Raw genomic sequence first — 26,490 nt, forward strand, 5'->3', positions numbered from 1 at the left:
TTCAAATGCCTGTATTTTTGGAATGGTTCCTTTATTGAATTGGGTAGTTGTGAAAAATTCAGATGGGATTTGGGTGCATAACCATCCACTGTGGTTTCTGAGCACATACCCAGTCATCTGAAAGAGTCAGGGTGTAGGGCAAAATCTTATTCCCTGACTGCAGTGAGAGAGACTTGGAGGGTTTTTAATAACTTTTCTGGGAAGAGAAGGTTGGAAAAGGTGCAGAGTGATTAATCTTGTTGCAGACATAGTTATGAATAYTAGTTTAGTAAATTTAAAATCTAAACCTTCTACCCATCAAGTCCATTATGCTTTGAAAATTGTGTGGGCAGTACTGGCTCTCTGTCCTCAGGAGATCATTCATTGCTGTGGAATCTTGATCTTTTGTTAAACAGAGAGGGTTATTTGCCTTGTACTGCTCTGTGTATTCCTCTGCAGGATTCTGCTGATCTCTRTGGCACTGTGGCATCAGCAGTCACTTAATAGTGTGACCTAGATGAAGTAGACAGAGTTGTCTGTGGCTCCTAAGTGTGGARACATTTGAGAATAATAATCTCAGGTGTGGGGGAGAAAAAAAATGCTATCAAAACTCTGGTATTTACCAAAGAAAGAATGCAATACTGTAGCAGTGGTCATCACAGTGGGGAAGCTGTGTAGAGCATTGGTTTGCTTGGCAGATTGGAGGCAGTTTGTATGTTATGCTGCACCTAAGTGTCTGTGAGAAAATGCAGAATGGACAAGGGAGTTCTAGCAAAGGACTCTGCTGTTTTTATACTAAAAACTCATGTATAGGAAAAAAAGGAGATTTCTCAAAAGGCTGAATACAGACTTACAGTGTAGGCTGAGAAATACAGGAAACCTTCAAAATCAATTTGATACAAATCTAATATTTAGGTATTCTCTCTTTTATAAATTAATGAAGGAATCTATTGGATTTTTTTTTTAGCTTTCCATCATGTTTTTCTTTTGTTCTCTTGTTTTTGCAGGCTGGGTTTGGCTATGGATTGCCAATYTCTCGTCTGTATGCGAGGTACTTTCAAGGTGACCTTAAACTCTACTCAATGGAAGGCGTGGGTTCAGATGCTGTTATTTATTTGAAGGTATGATTTTGAATAAATTCATAATGCAATTCAGGTTGTTTATAGCAGGCTCTTTTCACTCTTCAGCTTATTTTCAAATTTCTTCTTGCTGTCTTTGATACTTTTACCTATATCAGTTGCATAAAATCTTAAACCCCAAAGCTATATATATTAATCTGGCACTAATATTAGTTAGTTTCCTTTGATTTTTTTYTTCAGTCCTTGTGTTGGATTGTTGCATTTTTGTTAATTTGTCATAAATGGCGAATCTTCCAAGGAGAGTCATAAGAGATAATTTTGGTTAATGCTTTTTGATTCTAAGTTTGGCTACAGTAGAAATGAGAAGACTGTTGACCAGCTCCTGACTAGTAAATACATTCTATGCAGTTCTTGATCCTGTTGTCATTTTTGGGAAGAGCCCAGGCTACTCAGTGGTTAAAGGCTGACACTGCTTGAGTTCCATCAGAGAGTTTAGAAGAATAGAGTGTACAGCTCGTGTAGGTTATTGGCTTAGTACTGTGCCTTGCTGTATGCAGCAAGGGAGTTAAGGAATCCTGTGCTAACCTCTGCTTCTGATGGGTTTAATTGTCTGCTTGTGTGTATGGAGGAAAAAGGTCTGGCCTTAGAGAAGAAGGGACTGAACTRGGTCAGCCCCCACAAATCAGTGTGCTGACAGAGCCCAGGTGCTTTTCTTCCCAGGAAGGGAAATATTTGAGGAACTGTCTGCTCTGTGTCAGTGACAAATCTCGCTAAAATATTTTTGACCAAAAACCTTTTTCTTGCTATCTCTGTAGGTACCATTCTCTCGATATAAATACTTTTCAATGCTATTATTTTCTTTTAATTTTGACTCAGACTTTGAGTATAACTGGACTCATATACTAACTATAACTATATACTAGTCACAACTAGAGTATTTTCAGAATAGTGCTGTTATGTGTAATGCTGGGGTAGTTGTGACACTTGTTGGGTACAGAAGTTGTAACTGTGGAAYTGCCCAGAGTATCACCTTGCTCTTAAATCTCCAATGATACCTAACTTTTGCTTTTGTTTTTCTGTAGGCCCTTTCAAGTGAATCATTTGAAAGACTTCCTGTTTTTAATAAGTCAGCATGGAGGCACTACAAGACCACACCTGAAGCAGATGACTGGAGCAATCCTAGCAGTGAACCAAGGGATGCTTCTAAATACAAAGCTAATCGATAATTTGCCACCTTTTGTCTCTTTTGGAGATGACCTCTGCATTCAGTATAAAGTCTCTGCTTTGTTCCAAAATCCTTCAAACCACAGTAGCTAATTACTTCCAAACAAAGACCTAATCAGGGCGTTGAAAAATAGTAAGAACAAAGTGATGATTGGGACTTAAAGGAAGGCACTGAGCACGTTTGGTATGTGAATCCTGTGTACTTCACCAGAATATGCTTGGTTGCTTCAGTCATGCATTGACAAAAGGGATTGCACTGTGATGTTATAACAAAAAGATGCTATTTGAAGTGGCCAATTCTTATTTCAGTATAAAAGGATTGGTAAAATGTGCAGAATCCCTAAATTGGTGAATAGTATCTWGCACAGCAATATGGTATAAGAGAAAAATTCTAACGTAGTGAAAWGTGTGCTTTGAACATCCACTGTTTGCAGCATTTTGTATTGCACACTGTCACCTACAAGAGAAAATCCCTCTGAGCTCTTCAGTCTCTAATGAGTTTATAAATGCATAGTTCTAAAAAGGGTTGTGCAGCTTTAAACTGATGCTTTCTCCAAATTCCAAAGCCCATTTGTCAWGTGCATACAAAAGTTGTGTTGTTATTAGATGGTAGGACTTCCACTTCTTGGTATGCACCTTAATGATTTTCTTGACACAGAAATGCATTTCTRTGCATTTTTCCTTGTTTTGAGGAAAGATCCAAAGTAGTTAGATCATTTCTCCAGACAAGAAATTCTGTCAATACAGAGCAGGGGTTAATTCAATTTCCTATTTGCCTATCATTTTAGGGGAATTGGGGAGAGAAATGTTGGGAGGCCAGACAGCCAGTCATACAAATGAATTTGCCTTAAGAGTGTTGGTTGCTTGAAACCTGATTAGTTTAAAACCTGTAAATAGTTTGCAAAGTTATTTATACATTYGATGTCTGACTACAGTCTGGTAATCTGAATTTGTAGTGTATATAAAGATGTTGTACACCAGCTTTTGAAATGTGTCATTGGTCTAAGTACATGAAACAGGAAATACAGTAGAAATGGGAGGGACAAAATGTGGCTGGTACCTGGTTTAGAGTTAAAAAATATCAAAGACAAAAAAAAAATCCAAGTATTTTCCCCTTAAATTTATCATAAGGGTTGTTGCTATTAGAAAACTGTTCTTTACAAAGTCTTTGCCAAATGCTGTTTCTGATACTATGGCCTTTCAGAAAAGTATGTGAAATTAAGAAATTCTGGTGATATGTTAGCTGTGGCAATAAAGTAGATGAGTTGTAAGCAGCTCTGATGCACCCTCAGTTTCTCTTAGATGTTTTGATATTTTTTGGAAAGATAATAGARATTTTAGCATGGAAAAATGAAACTTGTTTACTAAAATTGTGGGGCAACTGTCCCTTTTGTCCTGCCAATATTTATTTTTGTAAAGAACTGATTTATTAGGAAAGTGTTGAGAAATTCTTAGGTATTTAAAAAAAAAACAAGAAAGAATCTTAGTTTGATGTAACAATAAGTACTTTGCACTTCATAGCACATTTCATTGAAGGATTATAAAGTGCTTTGAGCAATAAACTCCATGGAGCCCCATTTCTGAGGATTTGATGTTCTTGCCTTGCCTGTTGCAGTGAGTTCCAGCGTTGTGGTCCCCTGGGTGTCCCCAGGTCCTTGTGGGCTGCTGTCCTTCCCTGTGGATCAGGTGACACCAGGGCAGTGCTGCCCTCAAAGCCCCCTCTGGAACAGGGAATGGGCTGGTGGGRCCATCCCATTCCTGAACCTCATTTGTACCCATGGCCAGAGGATCTTGGCAGGGCATGGTGAAGGTTGACACATTTGGCCTCCCAAGCAGCATCCTCCTAGCACTGCAGAGAAGGCAGATTGCTATTGAAGCAATAAATCTGTGCTGCTGGGGTGAAACCAAGGAATTATCTGAAACACTGAGAACAACTCACTCAAAAAGTGAAAATTCTGTCACTTCTGCCCTACCCATAACTTGTTTTTTAAATTATTGCAAGTTGCGTATGTTTTTTAGTAATTGCAGAGGAGAGTTTGCTTAAAGAGAGAAATTTGTGATGAAACTAGTGTTTTCTCAGTTGCACGTGGTCAGTTTTTTTCTAGAACACTAGCTAAACATTCCAAGGAGTAAGATAGTTTGCCTAAGAAACTTGAGTTTCAGCTTTTGTTAGAAATTCTRTTTTGAAGTAGTAAATCCTGACCTGGTACTGTCTCCTTATACATGGAGAGTGAGCAGAAAAAAAAGAAAGGAAGGATGCAAGCATATTGGAGTATGTAAGCCATAGGAACCCTGGAGTRTAAACCATGGGAACTGTGAATGAAAGCTGAAGATACTAGGATTACATTATGATATCTGGAAAATATACTTTGAGTGTATTTTGTGTGTGAGGAGGTGTATTAGTGATGTCACTTCTTAACCCACAAAAACAACTGGCTGGCTTTCAGGACTGGAGTCTTGCAGTAGYTGAAAACTGAACTCCTCTGAAATGACACCATTCCAAGAACTGTGAGCTTGTACAAACAGCTCAGAGCAGCAGGGTAGAGCACAAGGAATGCTTTTTCTTTCCATTGCCCAAGGTCTGTTTGTGGGTGTTTTAGTGAATAAGAGCAAGAAGTAGCTTTTCTTTTCTCCAACCTTGTCTAGGCAGCCTTTGCTTCAGTGGTGATCTCAGGTATGGCATCAATTGCTCTTCCCTCACTGTCCTCATGCCATACAGGTATTAGTCTGTAAACTTATTTCTACACAGGKATTAGTCTGAAAACTCCTAGGAAGCAGCAGCAGATCTTCAGTAGGATTGGGTTTTTCAATGGCTGTGCCTGAAAAATGAGCATGGGTGGGTTTTTAACATGGCTGATTCAACTAGATACTCATCTTTTTTCAGTTAWTTCTACCTTTGATTGGAATGTCTTATAATTATGTTTTAATACCTTGAGGCTGTTAATTCCAAACTTTCTGATGATGCAAAAGTGTATTTCCTTTATATGAATTTCAGAATTATGACCCACTGATGTCATTGCAACCTGATTGTCTTGACTTACAGGACACAAATACAAAAAYGGTTTTCATTGAAAATGTTCCTTATCTGTTGTGTTTAGTGATTAACAGAAACAAACTGAACAARAGATGTTTGCTCCTTGATTCTTCCTGAGAATTTACAAACAGCTTCTGTATGTCATAGTGTAACAAACAGTTTACTTTTTTGTCTAATGTGCATTTTTTTGGTGTATTTGTCTTGAATGTWATTTTATTAATCCCCTGCCTACTTTAATATTAGTAGATATAGAAGTCTCTCCAARTCATGTATGTGTTTGTGCTCCCTGCTTTTCTAGGCTTTGTTTTGAGGCAGCAGGGTTTCTTTCAGAGTCTTGATGAGAAATATTCAGGAGATACCAAAATGCTTCTTTTGCAACTCAGGTGCTGTCTTTGCCTGTGTAATTGAGTGTGATGATCTAGGAGAGCACAGAGTCTTTGTCCTGCTGCAGTCTGTGCTWCCTCTTGGGCAGTGATTCAAGCAGGTCCATTGGCACATGCTTAAATAATATGGATATTAATTGCAGTGTTCTTGGAAAACTCAGGCTGTTTTTTGCTTATGYAAAGGCTACATTTACTGCTGCAACTGGGTAGCATTCTTTTCTTTGTCCTCAGTAGCTTTGAAACAGCTGTTCACTTTCTCCAAGAAGYGAACAAGAGTGATCTTGTAGTGCAATCTCCTGTTCACCTCCACCCAGACATGATATTTAGGGTGATATTTTGACCTCATTGACATGGAAGAGGTTTTTCCTCCCTCCTCACCTCTAATAGGCACCTCTAGATCCTTACGTGTGAGGTGCTGCAAAAGTGGTCTTGACTCATGAAAATAATTTTGTAGAAAACARCCTAAATGTTTCCTGTTGGTATTTATCTTGAGGATAACCATGTCCCATTGTGCAGTTTCCTTTCTTTGCTTATGTCCAGGTTGCTGTGGTTTCTGGTAGTTCTTCCTTGCTTCTTCCTGGCATACACATCTGTCTGTGGATTAACAAATATAAATGTGTTTTTGCTGAAATTGAGAGAATATGATGGCACATGACAGAACAATGTTTTTCTGAGTTCAGAGGTTGAGTTTGTTCACAAATCAGGAACTAGCTATAAATTGTGTAGTGATTTCAGGGCTGAGTCTTGAAAATACTTGCACAAACAAACAGTGTATGAGAGGAATCCCACATAAATGAATCTGTTCTCAGGATCAGGACTCAGGCTGTTGACATTAATTTGAAACAATGAAGATTTGTGTAATTGAAGTGGCTTTCTAATTAAAAATAAATAAGAAAATTTAAAGTTAAAGTGCGTTAATTGCAGTATTATGTTGCCATAAAAGTCCTCAGAAATCAGCATAGAGAACTTGTTTGCTTCTTAGATYTTGAGGGGTTTTTATTAGTGCTAGAAGGACTGATGAGTGTGTAATAATTCTGACATTGTCCTTCTGGTGTTAATTGCTTTGAATTTTTCCTTTTAATTGAATGCTGCCAAGAGGTGTGGGACCCAATCCTTTGAAATCCATGCCTTCTGTAGATCACATCAGGCAGAGTTTCCAAGCAGTGCCCTCATTGTCTTAGTAATGTTTCTAGTCCAATGCCCATGTATTTGACTTGTATATACTCTTATTTTCCTTCTTTCTTTCTGTGGTTGACAAATAAAATGACGTAAAAACTACATGTTGACATCTTCAAGGGACTGGTTTGGTTTCACACAATCTGGAGTTTAATTTGTGATGTGGCAGCCCAAGGTCAGCTTCTCACATGCCTATTTCTCACATCCTCAGAGAGCTGCACTCAAGTAATTTTAGCATATGAGCAGCTTTTGGGTTTGGGTTTTTTTCTGCTATACAAATCTCCCTAAAGTTCATTCTCAGATTATTCTTGACAGCCAAAATACCTGTTATAAACAGATATGTAACAYCTAAGGCTTCTACCTTGAAATTTCTTCAACTTTCCATACAGTTTTATATGCATTTGTAAGGTATTCAAGAAAATGAAAATAATTCCAGAGTTTACCAAGCAATTCCAAAGCAGGAAAATGCCTGGGGGCACATACTGCTTGGCATGCTAACTTTCTTATTAAGTAATAAATGAGGCTCCAGATGGCCAGAATTTTGCTAGAACTGAGATAATTTTCTTTCAGATGAACAATTTATTTTGAAATTTCAGCTGAGAAGAAATCTATGTGTTGTACTTCCTCACTGCTTTACCATTTGCCATAATGGGGTATTCACAGGAGCTGAGTAGTTAATTAAGTAGCTCAAATTTGCAAAATGTGTCAGCATGTACCACATATTTGACAGTAGCTGCCTGTAGAAAATAAACAGTTGCAGCAGCAGTATAATGAAGATTTATTGCTTTAGGACACAGGCATATGTGGGAGAACAATTTGTAATAAGGGATCTGTTTCTTCTTATACAAGTCATGCCTTTTTTAGATGTAGACTTATTCAGTACTTCAATTTGTTGTTCTCAGTGGAAAGAAGTCTTGCAGTAGACAGTTTTAAAATGAAGTGAGACATACAAAACATGTCAGGCATGCTTGATAGGAAAAATTAAACTTTTTTAATGTCAGATCAGTTTATATTCATGCTCTAACTCAGAGGCTGTTTTTACTTTAAGCTGTTGTACCATCTTCTCTAGGAGTTACATGGAGTGTAGTAAATACTGCCTGCTATGTGTTGTCTAAGAGCATCAGCCATTTAGAAATCTTGTCACAGCAATCCCAAAGTCCTTTTCCATCCTAGTGACTTGCTTAATTTTTTCTATTTCTTTAACTCAGGCTACTCCCCTAGTTAAAGGCACCAGGAATATCACTGTGCTTCTACCAGTGTGCAGCTAGAGCCAATCTTTGAACATTGTAAAACAATTTTCAGTTTTGATCTGCCCCTGGATTCTTTTCCTGAAATTACTGAATGTGCAGGTACCTCCAATTACACTGATTAGCATTATTTTGTCTTCCATTTCTTTAAAAGATACAGTCTTTGAGCTTCTTAGTGTTTTTTGACAGTTATTCATGTTCTGTGTCTGTAATAAAAGTTTGTGCTGTGATTTGAAGAAAAGGTCCTCTTGAGGAGGAAAAAGGAAATTAAAGCCACCCAAGGTTTGTGATGCTGTTTGGATTATGTTTGATTTGGATTATGTTTGAAACAGCTATTCTGAGAGCATTTCTTAGTTCTTACTCAGGATATGGCTTTATGCATATTTTTTTTGTTTGCTGTGAATATGAATATTTAAAACGTTAGATTTGTTCTTTTCTTGAATAAATGCACTCATTTGTGAGAGGCCTTTTAGATAACCAAGGGGGATGAGTAGAACAAATGAAAATTTTCCCTAAGGGAGAGTTTCCCGTTTTGTTTCAACATTTGGCTTTTAATGACAGTATGGAAGTGCAGGCTCAGGACTCTGGTAAAAATGAAGCTCATTAACTTTTAAACTGATAAGTACAGCCAAGTAGCAAAGTAACTGGATCCCTACTGGTTAATGTGTTCRTTTTGAAATGAAAAAGCTGAAGCCCATTATGCTGTGTAGAACATTAATATAACAATTCCTGTTAGTATTCAGAGCTGGTCACTTGTAAAGTGCAGGTTATAATTAATATATAAATAATCTGCTCCTACTAAGCAAATGATGCTTTTGCAGTTCACAGTCACTTCATTTTATGGAAAACCAGTGTTTGTTTGTAGAGTAGTAAGATTAGGGAATCACAGGAACAGGGTTAAAAAAATACCACAATGTGCTGAAGAGGACATAATTTATTCTATCAGAGCTGTTTCTAGAATTTTATGTGTGAGGCTTGATGCACACATKCAGCCTGGTCAGTGCCACCAGGGAGGATTAGGCATGCTTAGGCACAGGAATAATTGTTTTGAGATAATGGAACATTTTCTTCTTGATTAATCTAGGTAAGCATTTAAAAATGAATTTATTGTGTTTGTGTGAAAGGCAGAACTGCCTCACCTGGCTCAGAACTTGCAGTTCCCTGCTCCTCATTGAAGCAGTGATTGATGCTGTTGGAGAGAGTATCTAAAAGGGATGGAGACACAGGGTGTGAAAAAACTGTTTGAACTGGCCATGAATAACTGCTGGGGCAGGGAATTCAGGTCTCATATTTGAAGAACTGGCTGTGACATGGGAGCCTGCTGCATTCTGCAGGGAGATCTGGCAAAATGCACTTGTCCTGGGAAAACCTCAGTTGATGCTGGAGTCCAGTCCCACATTCCTCAATTAGCACAATGGAAGTGCATGTCCAGAGGCTTTCAGTTATTTTTATTTCAGTCTGTCTCCTCTCCCTCAGGCAGAGCCATGAGGCAGTGGCCTTGATTTCCAYTTGGATTACAAATGCTAATACTGCCCTTCCACCAGGAAAGGGCCTGCCCCTTTTAAAGAAAAGGACAGAAAATATCTGTACGTGCAGGACACACACGTGTTTTGAGAGAAAAAGAATCTCCAAAATCCAATCAGAGGAGGAGTTCTTAAGATAGTTTGGTGCTTGAAGGGATTGCCATGCAAGAGGCAAAGCCCTGGCTCCATTTTCTGCCCCATTTTCAGCTGTTTTATGAAAAGGTCAGGACTCCTCTGTACCAGACTCCAGAGAAACTGCTGCTTAATGATGTGCTATCACACAGGAGACACTCCATGATGGTTTATTACCCTTCTACAAGCAGAGTTACTGTAGTGCCAAACTGTTCAGGGCAAACTGTAGGCCTGGTTCAGGGGGCTGCCTTGTTCTTGAAGGGTTTGCTAAACCAAAACAAGGATCCCCTCTAGGCTGGGCTGAACACTGTGAGTTCACTCGCAGGGATGTTCCATATGAGATACCAAGTGATACCAAAACACTGCTGAAATCAGCCCCAAATCCATCTCAGGGAATAAATCTTCAATTACCTKGGAGTGTTTTGGTGTGGACTTTGTGCCATTAAATAGTGTCTCTGCTATGCTCAATGACTTTGAAATTCACTGGTTAATTAAAAGTATCTTAGCTGGGATGTCCTGAGCCTCATTTCACTGGTTCAGCTTCTCCCTGCCTGAAGCAGGACTCTTGAATAAATAATCTTTACAGCTGCTCCAGGTACTAATTTCTTACAGAAAGGACAAATGGGAAAGAGCAAAGCAGGAATATTCCAGACTGACTCAGCTCAAGGATGAGTCAAGTCCAAAAGGCAGTGTCAGGATTTGTCCCTGTGGTTTATGTTTGCTGCTGTAGTTTTCCATTAATCTGGCACAGCCACACATCATCTTGGCACCCACAAGAGCATCTCAGTTGTTGCTGGGGATGGTTTTCAGCAGCAGAACCAGAATGGCTGTAAAAGCAGGGTCTCTTTCTTCCACTTTGAAGAATTAAAACAGTGTTTCCTGATTCCACTGTGCTGGGACAGAGGGTAAAGAAGGTACAGAAGATGTGCTGGTGTCTAAGGCTGCATCTTTCCTACCTTCACCCACATTTTTCTGGCTGCAAGGTAAGGGCAAGGAGAGGTGATCCTGTCTGTGCAGAGAGCAGCAGAACTCAATCATTTTGGSCATGTTGGCAGAGCTGCTCTTGTGGCTCTGTTGGGGACATAAAGCCCTGGGGTACCAAGGATGGGGATAACAGGAGCTGTGCCATCAGGGGAGTTTCTTCTGCAGGCTGTGTTCATGTGTCCAAAGATGCTGTAAAATGAAGGGGAGAGGCAGCTGTGTCTGTCTTACACTTTATTTTTCATGTGGAGCTTGGCTGATAAATAGGACTGAATTAAAGCAACACTTGTGAAAAATAAAACCCAACCATGACTCAGAAGTGCAAAATTGCCTTCCACGTGTCCAGACACCGTGAGGTTCTGGTTTGCTGGAGACAGCACATGAAAGTACCAGCAAGGCAAAGGCTTCAGCTTATCAATATCCTAAATGCAAACAAGACACCTGGTACAGAATATGGCTTTGTTGCTGGGTAGCCACCTGTGACCCTGAGAAATGGCTTCTGTTAGGTCACTGCTGAGTTTTTCTCTAGTTCCCATTTACAAGTCATGGTGCTGTCTCCACTCAAACCACTGCACAAGGGCTGCTGAACAGTAAGTGCTAGGAAACTAAAATGAACAAAAAACAACAGTAAAAGCTGAGAACAACAAATCCTTGCCCACCTCCATTGCATTTGGACATGKCTCATCTGTCAACAGCACCAGTAGAAGCAGGCAGTCCCTATGGTGGAGGAGTGATTTGTGATGGGAAGACTTAAAGACTTGCAAAGGATCAGAAAAACTAACAAGTGCATCCCAGGTATGAAATTACAGTAACAGGTTGCCTAAGGCTGAGAAAGGTCTTAATTGCATCGTCCCATCGGGCGCACAGCTATGGCTGTCCCTTTGCACATTCCACCCTATTTCCTGCTCACCTGTTTTTGCAGCTCTGTGAAGGAACTAGCTKGACTCCAGAGAACAAAGTGTGGCACGAGATGCTGTGTACTTGGTCTTGTGGTAGTCTGAGAAGTGTCTGGTAATGTGTTCCCAAAGAATAATCTGTTACCTTGTAGTGAGAGAGGGATAAAAGCTGTAGGGAATGAGCAGTGTGGGACTAATTTGATGCCTGGTACCAAGGTCCTGCTGAGAAGAGGATCTGGAAAGGAGTTTAGAACCAACCAGGTCACCCAGCAAGGTAAGGACAGCAGCTGGTGGGGCACTGCTGCCAGCAAGTACAACCATCCCACATGCTCAGATACCTTGGTCCCCTAGTTTTTTTCCCCAAGAGTGCTGTGGAGCCCTCCCTCCCCCAGTGTTTCCTGTGCTGCCTGGCACTGCCCACAGCAGCTGGAGTGTCCTGGTGGGTTTGCAATTCCAAGAGCAGTGGCACAGAATGATTTTGTGGCTGCAGCCCCATTCCTGGGCTGCCCGAGGCTGTGCCCAGCAGGTTRCCTGTGAAACAGAGGCAGCATTGAGGGGAGAGCTTCACCCATGCTACCCTCTGCATTTCTGCTTGRGGCTGTATGGGTGTCATGGATGCAGAAAAAAATTGTGCCTAATCCTGTTCAAAAAAGTTTCCTTTGGTTTTTTCCATGTTTTCCCTCTGTATCAGCATAGAGGAATAGCCTCAGGATCCTCTGCAGGGGCAGTGTCTCTGAACACACCTTGTTTAGAGTCTGCTGAGTTTAACTGGCTGAGTCCCATGTGACAACAGCACTGTGTGCTTGTCATTGATMCACAGCTGGCAGCAGCAGCTTTTCCTAGGAGGCCACATCCCAAGGCCTTGGGATCCCAGGTGTGTTTTTTAGAATTCATCAGTAAAAAAGCATCTTCAAACTGTCTTATTTCCTRCATCACCACATTCCAGCTACAGTTTTCATTTGCTTTCTTGCCTTCAAAGTGCAAAGCCAGGGAGCAAACCAGAAGTGATCAGGCAGCTGTTCAGGCACTAGGAACAAGGAGAGCGATTTGATAAAGCAAAAAGCCCAACTCTTTACATACACCCAACACAAGGCTTGGTCAACAAGCAGCACTGAATATATTAAATGCATTTCCACCAACTTGCCTGGARAGCTCTTCATTTCAGTGCATGGTTTGCACTCTGAGACAGATGTTATTCAAAAGGAAGGAAACAACAACTTTATTCCCTGTTTCTTATGGTGTAGCAATGCCTTTCCTTCAGGTGCCAGAAGCACTCAAGGTCAGCAGGGTCCAAATGCATCTTCTCCCTCTGCAGGCTGCAGCTTCCCTGGGTGCTGGGTCCCGAGCAGGAGCTGGAAAGCAGCGAGACAGGGGCACGAACTTGCAGGTGGATGTTTTTTTCTGTCAGTCCCCGGGGCTGGGCCTCCAGCACCGTGAGGGAGTTGGGATGGGATAAGCTCTTCCTGAGATCTCCCTTGCTGTGCTCCAGTTCATTTTYGACTTCTCCCAGAGCACGATCCCTGCTGTCAGAGATACCCCTGGTGTTCCTCACGCTTCTCCCCATCCAGTGGTTGAGTTCAKAGCTTGTTCTTCTGTCTCATGGTTAAAAAAATATATATTTTATTTTTCATCCTCATCTCCCTCGCTCATGCTGCTGAGGGAGGCAGAGGCAGCTTTTGGAGAAGAGGGAGGGGAGGTCTTATTGATGACCCAGGGTGGAGATGGAGAACGGGATGGCGAGCGGCCTCGCGTAGGACTGCTGTTTGGGCTCTGCCGGGGAGAAAAAGCCTGSAGCATTCGGCCACTTCGTTCCTGGAACATCTGCTTCTGCAAAAGCAAAGTGAAAAGATGCTCTTTGAGTAGTGCACAGAGGGGAAGGCTGTGGGCAGGCAGGGGCTGCACTCTGCCTCTCACCAGGAGGGAGCAGGGAACCCTGCAGAAAGGCTGATTTGCCTCTGCTGTGCTCATAACCTGCTCCTGACATGCAAGTTTTTACCTTRGCTGGGCCACCCCCACTGTGAGAACACTGTGTATGGGTCCAAACCACACTGGGGGGACTCCCTTTGTAATTTTGTTTGCGTCGGTCACACTCTTTTCTCAGAAGGTCAATGTTACTATTTCTCATGGCCTTTTCCTTCTAGAACGTTGGGAAGGACCACCTATCTCCTCCTGAGTTTCCTGGGTTTCCCAGCCTTTATTCCTCCTTCCCTTCCCAAGGAAGACAGCCTAGTGCCTGCCAAATTCCCCAGCTCCCTGGAGCAGGCACAACCCAAACCCATAAAAAAGGGCAGGAATGTCGGAAATGTTGAAAAGAGAAAACACTTGTAGGCTCTATATTCTGCTTGGAGCTTTATTGTCACTTTTGCTTTGTAAAGCTGAGTGGAGGCCTGCCAGAGCTGGTGGAGTGGAAGAGACACCTCTGCAGTCAAGCAATCTGCTACACTAAGGCAAGTGCCTCTACTCATTAGCAGCAATGTGGCCTTGCATCACGCTGGCTTACAGAAGATGTGGCATGTGCTGTGCAGCTGCTGCAGGCTTCACATGGAAAATGCCAAATCCGAGGGCCCTGCTGCTTCTCCTGGGGATGAGGAGCGAGAAGCCTCAAGCTCGGCTGAAGTACTGGCAGTCGGTTCACAGGCGATGCTTGGCTGAAAGGAAGATCCAGCCCCAACAAAGTTAAGTTGCCACTCAGCTCTGAGAGGAAAATAATTGTGTAGAATGTGTGGGTTTGCCTGTTTGGGYAGCTGCATACTTGATCTTGATGCCTTAGGATTTTTAGTTTCTCTATTTTTATGCGTCTGTATTCTTGTACTTCCCTAGTACAGCACTAAAAACTACTGTTCTTTCATCTTTAAACAAAACAATTCCTCTCTGAGCCTGAATCCAAGGACACCTCACTGCCCAAGAGCCCCAAAATATGTAAACAACAGTGAGTTGGGGGGAGCAAGTTTGGGGTGGGTGACATCATCACCTGTAAAGATCATTGGAGAATTAAGACCCAATGTGTTAATAAAACAGAATTTATAAAAGGTGAAGATCTCGTGACCCAGTGTCCATTGTGGGTGTAGCCTCAGGAGGAGGCTTTGTCTGCTCTAATGTACCAGGGGGCCTGTTAGGCCTGGATTAAAGTTGTGTCTTTAATCCATTCTCATTCTCTTAAGTTTGTCTGGCCTCTCTTTCAGATCAGCCTGATTGATAAGGCATCAATCTGAGCCAAGTTCTTCATCTTGTTCCCATTCCCCTTCCCTCTGCAGTGATTTCTCTGTGCTGACCTTCATCCCAGCCACAGAGCATCCCCTGCCAATCTTGCTCTTTCTCCCTCTCTTTGAAACTCAGTACTCCCTGCTAGCAGAGAGGCAGATGCAGATTTCCCCCTCAGGTTTCTGGGTGTTTGCTACATCCCAAGGATTAAAAATCAAGCACAAATACTGAACKTAGCTRTTCYTCTGTGAGCTCACTCTCCTAATTTMCATCTTTTATCACATTTGCCTTTAYTGACTTASTTTTAGAGCCTGGMTGTTGCTGCAGTGTGGAATCTGGAGCTACCCTTACCAAGGCTCTTGTGCATAAAACCCCATGGTGTGTAATCTACCCCTGCACTACTGCTAGGTCCAAAYTAGTTGAGACCTCCTAAAATCTCAATAGTTAGCAGAAGGTGRTTGCTCCTGAAAAATAGTGCCAGGAAGCATTCAGATGGAGGAGGATTTCTGTGGCTGAGAGCTACAAGGATGTCACTAGGGCTGGCAAATCCCCAGAGCCTGTCTGCAATTCAATGGTAGGGGTGCAAAATTTCTTTTTAGATCACAGAAATGCGACGTTCTGTTGCCTTGTTTCTCCCTCTCACTGAAGATAATCCCCAAGAATTAAAAAACATATTTGATACGAAATATCTTTTTCGTGGCTAATCAAAATACTTTGACTTCTTTCTGTCACTTCAAACAACTCTGTGACATAGTGGTGCTTCATGTTGGTGTGGTACCAGTGCTGGGGCACATGCAAGTGTCCTGCACCATCCCATGTGGCAGGGAATGTACCTTGACTGTACCTTAGGCCATCAAAAGGGATGGAAAAGGGAATCCCACCTTYCTGCTAAGTCCCTGATTTCAGTGAAGAGTTTGTTTCTTGAACAAGCTGATGCACTCAYACCTTGAACAGGGTAAGTGTTAATGGCTTCCTTGGAGTGCTGGAGGGTTAGACAAGGCTGGATGGACTGTGGACCTTTACCAGAGGTAAGGAAATAATTACAAAGCCTTGATTCAAGCAAGTTCAGGCATACCAACCAGTTTAGGGTTTGTTATTTCACAAACTCACTACTGGGAAAAAACATTTTGCATATTTTTGTTTCTGAATTTTATTGCCTGAATGCTGATACCCCWTTGCTTTACAAAGCAAATGCCCAGCTTGATGTTACAGAACTCTTGTTCTGCTTTTGAGCTGCTGATTTTTCTAAGGCCATTTTAGGTTTGGGCTGCAGATGGGTAGTGTGACCTAAACACCATCCCCAGGTTCTAGTTGSAATGTGTCTTACCTGAGCCCCTGCTGATCTCTGGGGTGATGCAGCTGTCTGGAAGGCAACCTTCCCTGAGTGACCCTGTGTACTGAGTAAGGAAAAACAGCCCCTTGAAGGGACACCTCATCCAAAGGAACATTTCTCAGGGAGACTGGAACAGAAATCCTGCTCTCCACTCATCTCAACTGTAGGTGCCTCTGTACACATCTGRTGCCAGGCTGTGTGGTGGTCCTGTCTCACATCACAGGGAACTTTCATGCTACACTAATTGTTTCTGACCCCTCTGTGACTCTCTTGCAGAAAACAGACACATTTTGCACAGGTGGGCAAAACTGCCAATGAATTGTAGACATYTAGGCGTTTGAAAACTGACATTTTGACCTCTTTCACAAACAGGCAATTTTTTTGTGGGTTACAAGGCCCTTACTTTTAGAAAATTGATGCTAGCATAAAGTATATTATAATAATTATTTGTGAAATAATAATAGCATATTAATGGCATGCAAATTACTGATCTAGGAATCCAGCATGCCCATAACGATTCCTGTACTTTTAATGTCAACATTAAAAGCAACATCTAACTAACAGTGATAAGGCAAATTAACATTAATAACAGTTTTGACACTAATAGTAAGTTATCATTATTTTAAAAGTCTTTCCTGTTGCCAAGGCTCAAACTGATTTTAAAAAAGCTACACCACCTCTCAGCTTGYTGTCACTGATGCTCTTCCTACAACACTGTGAAGAGATTTCACTCCTCTTGTTCTTAGCAAAGGTCCCTGTGATTGCACAAGATTTCCTGCTCTGTGGTCAMAGACTTACTCAGGAAACTAGAGTTTGTAGATTTTAAAAGACCTTTGCAGAGCAGYTTTTCCTTAATTGAATTTGGTAAAATGTTTCATCAGCAAAGGTTTTTAAAAATGCCATTAGTGTGCAGTGTTGAGTGGATAGRGCCAGGAAAAATGATCAATGCTTTTGAATTCTCTTCCTCTCTCTCTACAGCTAAACTCATTTCACCTCCTGTGGATTTCATGTGCTTTGCTAGCATCAGCTTTAATTATTCAGCACCTATGGCCACAGCACCATCCCACATGGGGAACACACAGCAAGTTCTATGGGAAACGACTCACAGAGGAAGTTTCACGTGGATGTGGACAATGCAGCTAAACCTGAGCATTTCATTAGAAGAGTTATCTTCCTGCCCTCCTCCAGGAACATGACAGTGCCAATGAACACACTGATAAATCAGCTCACTGTTCATGTGGCTGAGGCCTGTGCTGTTCAGTGATCACCTGCCTTTGCATGGACAGAGGTGGCTGTAAGATAACACAGTCTCTRTTCTGAAGCCTTCACAGCCTAATTTTAGGTTTTTCTCAACTGAGTGGTAATCAACACARTAAGTCAGTGCCTGTTGCAGGGACTGCATGTCTTGGTGGCACTGAGTTGTGACAGAGGGTTGATGTGAGCTACTTAATTCACAAAAGCTCTGTGACTCTTCCTATGTGTTTRTTTATAAACAAAAGCTCTGCTGAGTTCCTTCCAACAGAACGTGCCTTTTCCACTCACGAATTTGCCACCAGAGCATTGTGTCTGAGACAATGCCTGCACTGSAATGTCTGGGCTTTCATCCCAACACAGGTAAATTCTACATTCAAATTAAGCTTTGCTGCTGGTTTCAATGCAGCAAAGCAAAGCCATACAAGAAAACAAAGCTTCTTGAGGTTTGGCAGCTATCAGAACTGACAGATGGGGACCAGGACCCTTTTGAGGCTCTGGAAGTGTCACCAGACATGTCACCAYRCATGTCAGTGCATGAYTTTGGTTTGAGCAGGTTTMTCCCCAGAAAGATRCTGYTGTAGATTCTCAACTGCCTTTCCAAGACACTTGGGGACCTTTAGTAAMTGGCTCTGTGAAGCCAGCACATACCAACAAGAGCTTTCCAAGTGCTTCAGTTCCCCTGCTGTCAGTTAGATGAGCCTGAACTTGACATGTAAAATAATTTCTGAGAACTTTGTATCAGTAGTTTTTCAAGTTAGAAAATTATAATCTTCTCCTGCTGAGTACAGAGCATGAAGAGAACTATTAAAAACCTTTTCAATGGTCCTGTTTCCCCTCACCACCTCCACTGTATATTGCTGATGTTGGAGTGGTTGCATTTAATGCTAATGGGGCCAACAGAACTGTATTGGCCTCGTGTGGTGCTGTGATGCAGCTCTGCTGAATGCAGGATCATGTTCAGCATCACACCTTCACAAAATACAGATATTATCCCAAAGAAGCAACAGCCACAAGCAGCAAATCCTTCTGTTGTGGGTTTGGCATGCATTAATTACTTCAGCAACCAGTTTTGCCATTATCCTACCGTGCTGGCTTTCAAYACAAAGACTGCAGGAAAAGTATCTGCTCGTGACCTGTGTTAGAGAGGAGAAATAAAAACACAGAGACTTCCTGGGATGGCAGAATACCTACCCAAGCTCCATCAGGTCCAAACAGCTCTAAAAAGTTGCCAATAAATTCTCTGGACTTTTCTTCCCATTTCTGAATGAGGTCATGACTCTTCTCTTCCACCTTGTAAACAAATTCTTTTGACTTTTCCTCCACATTCTTGACTTTTTCTTTCATTTTGTCCACTTGGTTTTGAAAGCGGTATTTCTTTTCCTGTTTTAAAAGTGTGGTCAGAGATTACTAAAAAACTTGGAAATAATCAGCCTCAGACAGTTGAGAAGAAGAAGAAAAAACTGCATTAATGCATCCTAATACATATGGCCTTGGTTAACTATTCCCACGTTATTTTTATAAATGCAAGTTTAACATTTGTGGAATGAAGTGCAGAAGGCACACATTGAAAAGATTTCTGGTGTGATTACTATTTTTAATCCACTACTTGAATCGTCCTGTATTTTCAAATTAAATGCACTTTGAAAATTATATAAATCATGTGAAGGATATGAGTGAACAATTAACAACTCAAACTTAACAGTAGGCAAAAGGCAAATCTTGCCACATTTCTGATCAAATGCTGCTGTTAAYTTGGACCAAAATGCCTCTTTGGGGGGATTTTTGTGAGAAGGAAAAACTCTCTTCAACTCTGAGCTTGGCTAATACAGGAGTTTCTGGCTGCAAAACAGATGTGTATAGGCCAGAGGCTTGTGTCCAGCAAACTTCATAGAAAAGAGAGCAACTTCAAATTGCTAAGTCACACAGAAAAAGAGAGACAGAGAAAATAATATTAGGGAGCTCCTGGMAAAAGCTTCTGAAATACTTCAGGATTAAAGGGTTTTTTTCTTGAAATGCTTGTGTGCTCTRTAAATTTTTGGTACAAGCAGAGAAGCAAGGCTGTGCTCTTCAAGATGTGGTGGTCTGTGTAGAAGCATAGATCACTACTGGCTTTTAATTCTGTTAGCTCCATATAATGGCCACTTGAATTTACTTGAGAAACCATCACTGAAATGGGGTTTATTCTAGCCCACAAGTGAGTAAAAGAACAGTCTTTGCAGGCCACGAGCACAAATAAAATCCTCAAAGTCCAAAGAAACCCAACTTACTCTGCACTTAAAAGGTGATCAGCCCTTTTTTAAATGAGGAAACCAGGGCTCTTCTGCCTTGTGAAATCCTGGGGATTTAACTTTGAAACACAAACAGTCTCTGGTGCAAATTAGTATCTCTGCATTTAAATCACTGTAAGCTGAACAACAAATGCCAGGAAGGTCTTCAGGATATATGAATGTCTGAGATGGGGGGAAGCATAACTTATTTAAGAGTATCTTAACCTCACAGCTGCTAAAGGATAAATTCGAGACCTCCAAGGCATCCAGCATGCCTAACTTTAATGGATATTTGCAATAATTGTCCTTCTGGATGCAGTACTTACAAGCAAGATTTTTTTAAAGGTGTAGAAGACTTTAAAAAATGCATAGTGACTGTGATCTGGGGTTTATCTGCCACACTTCAAAATAAGAAAGATATAAATTAAACACTAATGAAATGACACAATTCAGTCCTTCACAAGAGGGTTTCCCAGCTCCAGGGARAGAGGAGGGAAGTTCAGCTGTGAGCTGTCTCAGTCACAAGGGGARATTTCAGTTTTGTGGGTGATCTTAAGTCAAGACTTTGAAACAGAAAATGAAAGAAGGTAAAGTCTAATTTCTGTAAAGTGTTTACTTCTCATTGGAGGGGCAGTTCTTTATATGGAAGATTAATTTGAGCCATCCTTTCACATGGTGCTCTTGCCATTGTGGCTTCTGAGCTCTACAGCAGCATCCTTTGTGTATCAGCTCCCTAACATACTTGTCTTTGAAAACCATTCTAGTTTTCTCTAGTAATCTGACTGCTCTGTGATTGATTTTGTTAGGGTTTTTTGGGGGGTTTGGTTTGGTTTTGTTTTTTTTATCCTATCACATTGTAGAGAAACTTTGGAACTCAAAATCCTTGCTCTCTAGGCTGCCTTCTTGGAACAGAAATAAAGAAAGAAATGGTGCATTAGGTGAGTGGTTCAGCAGCCTCTGGTGAAAGGGGTGGGCTCCTTCCCAATGTCTCATTGTCACCTACAGCTCAAGGAGGAAGGGGAAGCAGCAGTTTTGTTAAAAGCATAAGATGGAAATAAATGTGCTAATTAATAGGAGCAATTAAAACTACCCTCAGCTTACCAGTTTCTTTTAAATTGMCTTCTTCCCAGCTATTTTAAAAGCAGCAGAAGGAAGATAAAACTTCTTAACCTTTCCTTTACACTCAGGATGCCAAGAGAGAGCGTTTGAGGAGCAAATGCAGGTCAATGTACTCACATTTATAAAGCTGACATTCAGCTCTTTGGCGGTGTATCCTCGCTGGAGGTTGCGCCGGGCRTACACGTCGTAGTCGCGGACAATCCGTGTGATGATATCTGATGTGGAGATACCTTCAGTTCTCTGCGTGGGTACAAACATTCCTGGGAAAAGGGGGAAAAGAAAGCCTGCTGATAAAGCTTGGCAGGAGCAGGTAGTGCAGYAGATAGCTGAGGATGAACATAGAAATGCCTGACCAAAAGCAATTCTGCCTTATTCCCAGTTCTCTCCTGTTGTTTCTGTGTCACTCTGGGGAAGGTAAGGTTGCTCTACTATTCATTTTTTCTCAAGTCTTTATTTGACCTCTGTACAGTGTCAGTGTGATGTGGAAGTAATTAGACTGGCAGGGGCTCCAAGGAAGKCCAAACTTCACAGCTGTGGCAATTCACTGAGCAATTCCTTCCATAAGCACAGCCCTTATTTAATGTTATATAATAGAGCAGGGAGATTTGCTGCTCTCCTTTATTTTCACTCCTGTGCTGCACCATCTGACAGTCTTTGTGCTGCTGAGTAGAACAGACCAGCCTCTGGCCTTGACCAAAAGCCAGGAAAAAGATGCATTACAGTAACTAAAAAACACCCTGGAGGTGCCAGTAAAGTAACTACAAAACACCCTGGAGGTGCCAGTAACTTGTAACAGGAACATGAAGTGTAATGGTAGTGTTTCATGTCCACCCAGTCATGTCAGTGGCTGCATAACCACCCTCCCTACCCTGACAAATCCCCCCAAGAAAACTGGCCATTTATCAAGACTGCTTGTATTTTCCTCAACACAACTGAGAAATATATGGCTTTCTAATTGCTCCTCACCAAGACAGGAGCACCTGAACTGCTAATGCAAGTCACAAATGCAGTAGCAGAAGAGTGSTGGCAAACTAGGTTTAGTAGTTATTTAGGGCTGCAAAAAAATTACAACTATCACTCATAGGTAATTGCAACATGAAGCTGCTGATGAGAGAGAGAGACAGAGAGAGAGAGASASAGAGAAAAGACTGGTGATRRTTTGGRGGRAAAAAAMCAGCACTTTGTCTTAAAAAAGTGTTATAGCTACTGGCAAATTAATCCTCACATGTTCACTTGAAGTAAGCAGGCATTGGTAGCTAATTTTACAGGGTTAGAAAAATTCCTGAGAAGGAATCAAGAAGCTTAGCAGCCTCTTGTGACTAAATGCTATGTGTTATTTTTTTTCTTTCTGATCTCTAATTAATACTCTACTAAAAAAATAGATTACTTTAATCATGAGCAGACATGTTTCCCTGATCMCTACTTTTCAGGCCTGCAGCAGTCACTCAGGAAACTATTTTTAGAAGCAGTGAAACCCACTTTGAAACCTTTATAGATAGGAGAATACATGAGAATGAATACATGAACAAAATCCAAACTCCACCTTTATTAAGCTGAAAGTGGAACTGTAGGTGAGGGCATTAGGGCTCAGAGCATTAGGGACTATTACAGCACTGTATCTCAAAACTCAACACAAATAACATTATTTCCAGTTTACACTTAGCAAAATTCAGCCATACAAGACTCAAGATGCTTCTCTGGTATCTCGTGGTGACAGACACAAAACAGACCACAAGTCCCTGAAGCTGCAAGTCTGTRCTCTCCTTGGCAAAGTTTAAGTTTKTCATTGGGTCAYRCACRTACYATGACTGTGCCCAGTGACAGGAGGGAAGGGTGTGCAAGGTTTGGGCACTCTCAGTCTGGTAATGATCCAGTGACACCAAGAGCTCCTGTCATGCTGTCCTGTGCACTTGGTACCTTACAGAATAAAAGCTGCCTGTCCAGCATGTGTGCTGCATGTCCCTTGGTGACCCATTCCTACCAGAATTCCTTTTTTTCACTGCCTACTGAAGGAAGCTGGTGTTGGCTCTGAAACTATAGAACTGTTGTTCCGAGAGGAGGGTTGTAAGTCTGATTCCACAGGGAGGTTCAAAAGTGGAAAAAGATCAAGAACTGCTCCTATAAAAAGCTTATTCCTTCAGCTCAGGTCAATACCTGGTCTCTAGCTGTCACTGTATAGCTTGGGAAGGTCACTTTGCATGACATATTAMCATCAGGCAAATTGCTCTGGATTTTTTTCAAGCTTCCAACATACATGTTTATGCAGAACAGAAAGAGGCTGGATTTACCAGGGTTCAAAGCAGCATCTCAAGGGAGCAGAAGGGTGGGATTTGTTCCTCCTTTTGCATTGTTCACTGTCTTRGGATAGCTATTTTTGGCAAACAGTRGCTTAATGTTATCTCYYCAAATTACATTCATCTTCCTTGAACTGAAGAGATACAAACTCCTAATGAATTCAGCATCTTCATGTTCAGTGTAATATGGTAGTCAACCAAACTGCTAAATAATAATGGCAAATTAATTACTCTGCTAGTGATTTAAACCYTCTGCCAGTGTAATGAAAACAACCCTCAGTGCAAGCAGATCCTAGTGGCTCCTGAAGGTTGCCCATGCTTGCCCATATTCAGGACTGGGATGTGTCAAGGAGCAATCAGTTTTCACTTTTCAAAAACTGACTTAACGTTGGCTGGGCCACTGTGGGAGCTGAAGCAAATTTCATCCATTCAGAAGTCATAGTCAAGCACCATAAAATAGTTTTAAAARCCCAAATGGGACTATTTCATGCTAGATCTGAATGGTTTCCTTAGGGTTATAGCAGGAATACAGCCAAGGACATCTTCTGTGGTTTTACAAAGTGAATGTCTCTGCTCAAATCAGCAGTACCTACCATTAGGGTGTAAGACAATGTGATATCATCTCTACTGCTTTTCTCCCWGCAGCTGTGGTTAAAAGACAGTAAAACAATTTGAGCTGAGGCTGAAAAGTAAGGTGCTAAAAATGTAAAGTTKCCCTTACCTGCCTCCTTTATGTGCTTGTATACATCATCCGATCCAGCGGAAGAGTACGGGATGTCATCATGTGCTACGAAGTCAATCTGCCAGTGAACAGGAGAAGAATCACATCCCACCATCACCAAATTTTGGTTCACTGGTGGAATTGTTGTGGAGAATGATCTCTTTTCTTCAGCTACCTTGCTTTTTGATATTCTCATCCTAAAGCCATTACTTAGAATATTGTACTAGATTTTGGCCTGCAACTACTGTGTTGTATGATCAGTTATGAAAAAACAGAAGTCTTCTCTCCAAAATCACTGCCACTACTACATCATTCTGACTGTCTTGGTGTGATATGCTGTGCAATACCTAAGACACATGCTCCTGCTTTTACTCCTATGGCAAAAGCAAGGTGAAGCCTTGACTTTCAAAACCACGAAGGCARGATAATTTTGGATTTTTAGGGGTATGCACACATACATGTATACCTAGTACTGGCAGGCTGTCATTYTGTCACCCAGTGATGTGGACACTAAAATACAGCCTAGTTAATTATGCTTTTGTTAAGATTCATATATGTTGCAAGGCAATCAATAGCACATATARCACTATCCTGCCTTTTAGAGGACACGTGATATTTTTACATATTGCACCTGTTGCCATTAATAAGAAAYATGTCTTTAATTCAGGACTTCAATCACTATGTGACAACTTTCCTGGTTCACCATCTCCTTTTCTGAAAGTCAATTTATCAGTAATTCTTCAGTGTTACCTGCAAAAATCCCAGTACAGAAATCAACTCAGCATATTGAGAAAAAAAGGCAAAGATAATGTTTTCTGACAGAGATGGAGGCAAGGAATGCTATGTACCTAATTTCAAGGACTGGAATTAACTGAATTAAATAATTTGCTCCATCAAATAGAATTCAAGACTTGCTTATTCTCAACTATCAGTCTGYAAAGGAGAAGGGAGAGATAAAGAAAGAAATGTACCTTATGTTTTTCAAGAAATTCAGGTGTCAGTGTCCACGGTGCATCTCTGATGACCTCATCCACATAACGACAGTGTCTGAGGGCTTCATATCGCTCCGTTTCATTCATCACAGTGAAGCCTTTGAATTTATGAGTTAAATCATCACTGCAAACTAAAATATAGAAGAATGAGCAAAATGGCTCCACATTCAGTAAAATCAGCATAACCAGGAGTTGATTATTCCTAGATAAATCCACCAAGCACTTAATTATTAGCTTAGCAATTCTGGGGGTGTTCCAGGGCATCTAAAAGTTCTGCTTGGGGTTGGCAGATACAACTGAATAATTGTGAGAGAACCTTCTCTTTCTGGAGCTGCAGCAGAGGCTCTAGAATATTACAGAACATCTCAGGGGTTATCTTTCACACGCCAAGGTAAACCAATCTCACTCCAAGTGGGGATATCATGGGCTGTGGTATTTCAAGGGTTGATGGCCAATGCTTTGTATCACAAAATGGTCAAGRCAGGAAGACCACTGGACATCACCTAATCCAAACCCCCTACTCTTGACAGAGTTAACTACAGGTTACTCAGAGCCATGTCCARTTGAATTTCTGAAGATGGAAAGACCTCAGCTTCTCTGGGCCTCCTCCTTCCTGCTTTTTATTTTTATGTAAACAATACTCTAAAAGGTGAATTTGCCAACAAAGCTCAAAATCAGAGTGGGACAGTTTCTCACTAAATGAACCCTTATGGAAAACAAGTCATGGAGAACTTTACAGGAATCTGTCTTTGAGCTTAGCTTTGAGTTCAGCAGGTTTTACAGAAACAGAAGTAAGGCTTTAAATTTCAGAAGGAAACCACAARGAAAGGACTGGGAGCAGCCATATGCTCCAGTGAAATGAGCAGAGTTAAAGGTCCAGAAATCCTGCATATTTAATACTTTGTCACATTGTTTTAAAAAGAAATCAACACCCACATTACTAGAGGACTGTAAAAGTTAGGTATTATCTTTCTACCCACATAATGTTATGTAAAAACCAGTGACCTTCTCCACAACTGTCTCTTGTCCAACATTATAGCTACAACAGTCATTTGATACCCCACATAGAATAATGTGATAYCCATTTATAGCTAGGTTGCCAGTGGTTGTCCTTCACCACAGGTCAAACCTGTGTCTTTAGACCTCACTTGCCTGTAAATGTACTTGATAAATGATAAATGCAACATTAGTAGTGCTGCAGTGAAGTSTGAGAGCAGACCTACAGCTGCTGCCTCTTTTTTATTTGAAAACCTCAACCCATCAGGCAAGGCACTGGCAAARATGCAGTCTTTAAAATCTGAAATGGATGTTCTTGCTGTGATGGTCATTAAGGAATTGTAAAGTAGGAAAAATGCAGATAGCCCTGAAGCTTGTGCAAAATTCAAAGCCAGATAATAGCATATGTATGAATTTCAGCAAAAATGCTACTCTATCCTATTATGTCCGTTTTGATGCCTGCTGACAAGAAATTTAACAGTGATCAAAGTGTTTTCAGTACAAAGATCCCTTCAGGGACTGTATTTATATTTTTTTACAGCYTTTACAGCATCTTTAGGCTACCCTCTCCTGGAAGGTTAACCAGAATTAGAAAATCGTAATTTTTSCTTGAATTCTGAAGAAAGGTTTGATTTTATTTTCTGATTACTATTTGTTCA

General features: G+C 41.2%; 2 protein-coding genes across 3 annotated transcripts in view; one reads left to right on the plus strand and one right to left on the minus strand.

Moving 5' to 3' along the window:
- Positions 1–4,094, plus strand: part of PDK3 (pyruvate dehydrogenase kinase 3) — a 51,372-nt gene extending 47,278 nt beyond the window's left edge. The window contains exons 10-11 of the mRNA XM_057375474.1: positions 987–1,100; positions 2,141–4,094. Of these exons, the coding sequence (XP_057231457.1) occupies positions 987–1,100; positions 2,141–2,284 (258 nt within the window). The 3' untranslated portion in view covers positions 2,285–4,094. The remainder of the gene's footprint in view (positions 1–986; positions 1,101–2,140) is intronic.
- A 7,784-nt stretch (positions 4,095–11,878) lies between these two features.
- The window catches only part of PCYT1B (phosphate cytidylyltransferase 1B, choline), a 29,114-nt gene continuing 14,502 nt past the window's right edge, over positions 11,879–26,490 (minus strand). Inside the window, exons 4-8 of one of the 2 annotated variants that reach the window (XM_057375487.1) lie at positions 24,815–24,966; positions 23,844–23,922; positions 20,946–21,088; positions 18,634–18,822; positions 11,879–13,481 (exon numbers count right to left, since the gene is read on the minus strand). In XM_057375487.1, coding sequence (XP_057231470.1) covers positions 13,275–13,481; positions 18,634–18,822; positions 20,946–21,088; positions 23,844–23,922; positions 24,815–24,966 — 770 coding nt within the window. In that variant the 3' untranslated portion in view covers positions 11,879–13,274. Of the gene's footprint in view, positions 13,482–13,822; positions 14,303–18,633; positions 18,823–20,945; positions 21,089–23,843; positions 23,923–24,814; positions 24,967–26,490 lie in introns of those variants that run through there. The other variant, XM_057375488.1, reaches the window with a different exon arrangement.

The sequence above is a fragment of the Malurus melanocephalus genome, unplaced genomic scaffold (assembly GCF_030028575.1).
Source record: "Malurus melanocephalus ecotype Western Australia unplaced genomic scaffold, MMel_1.1 scaffold_250, whole genome shotgun sequence".
In the NCBI taxonomy this organism is placed as follows: Eukaryota; Metazoa; Chordata; class Aves; order Passeriformes; family Maluridae; genus Malurus; species Malurus melanocephalus.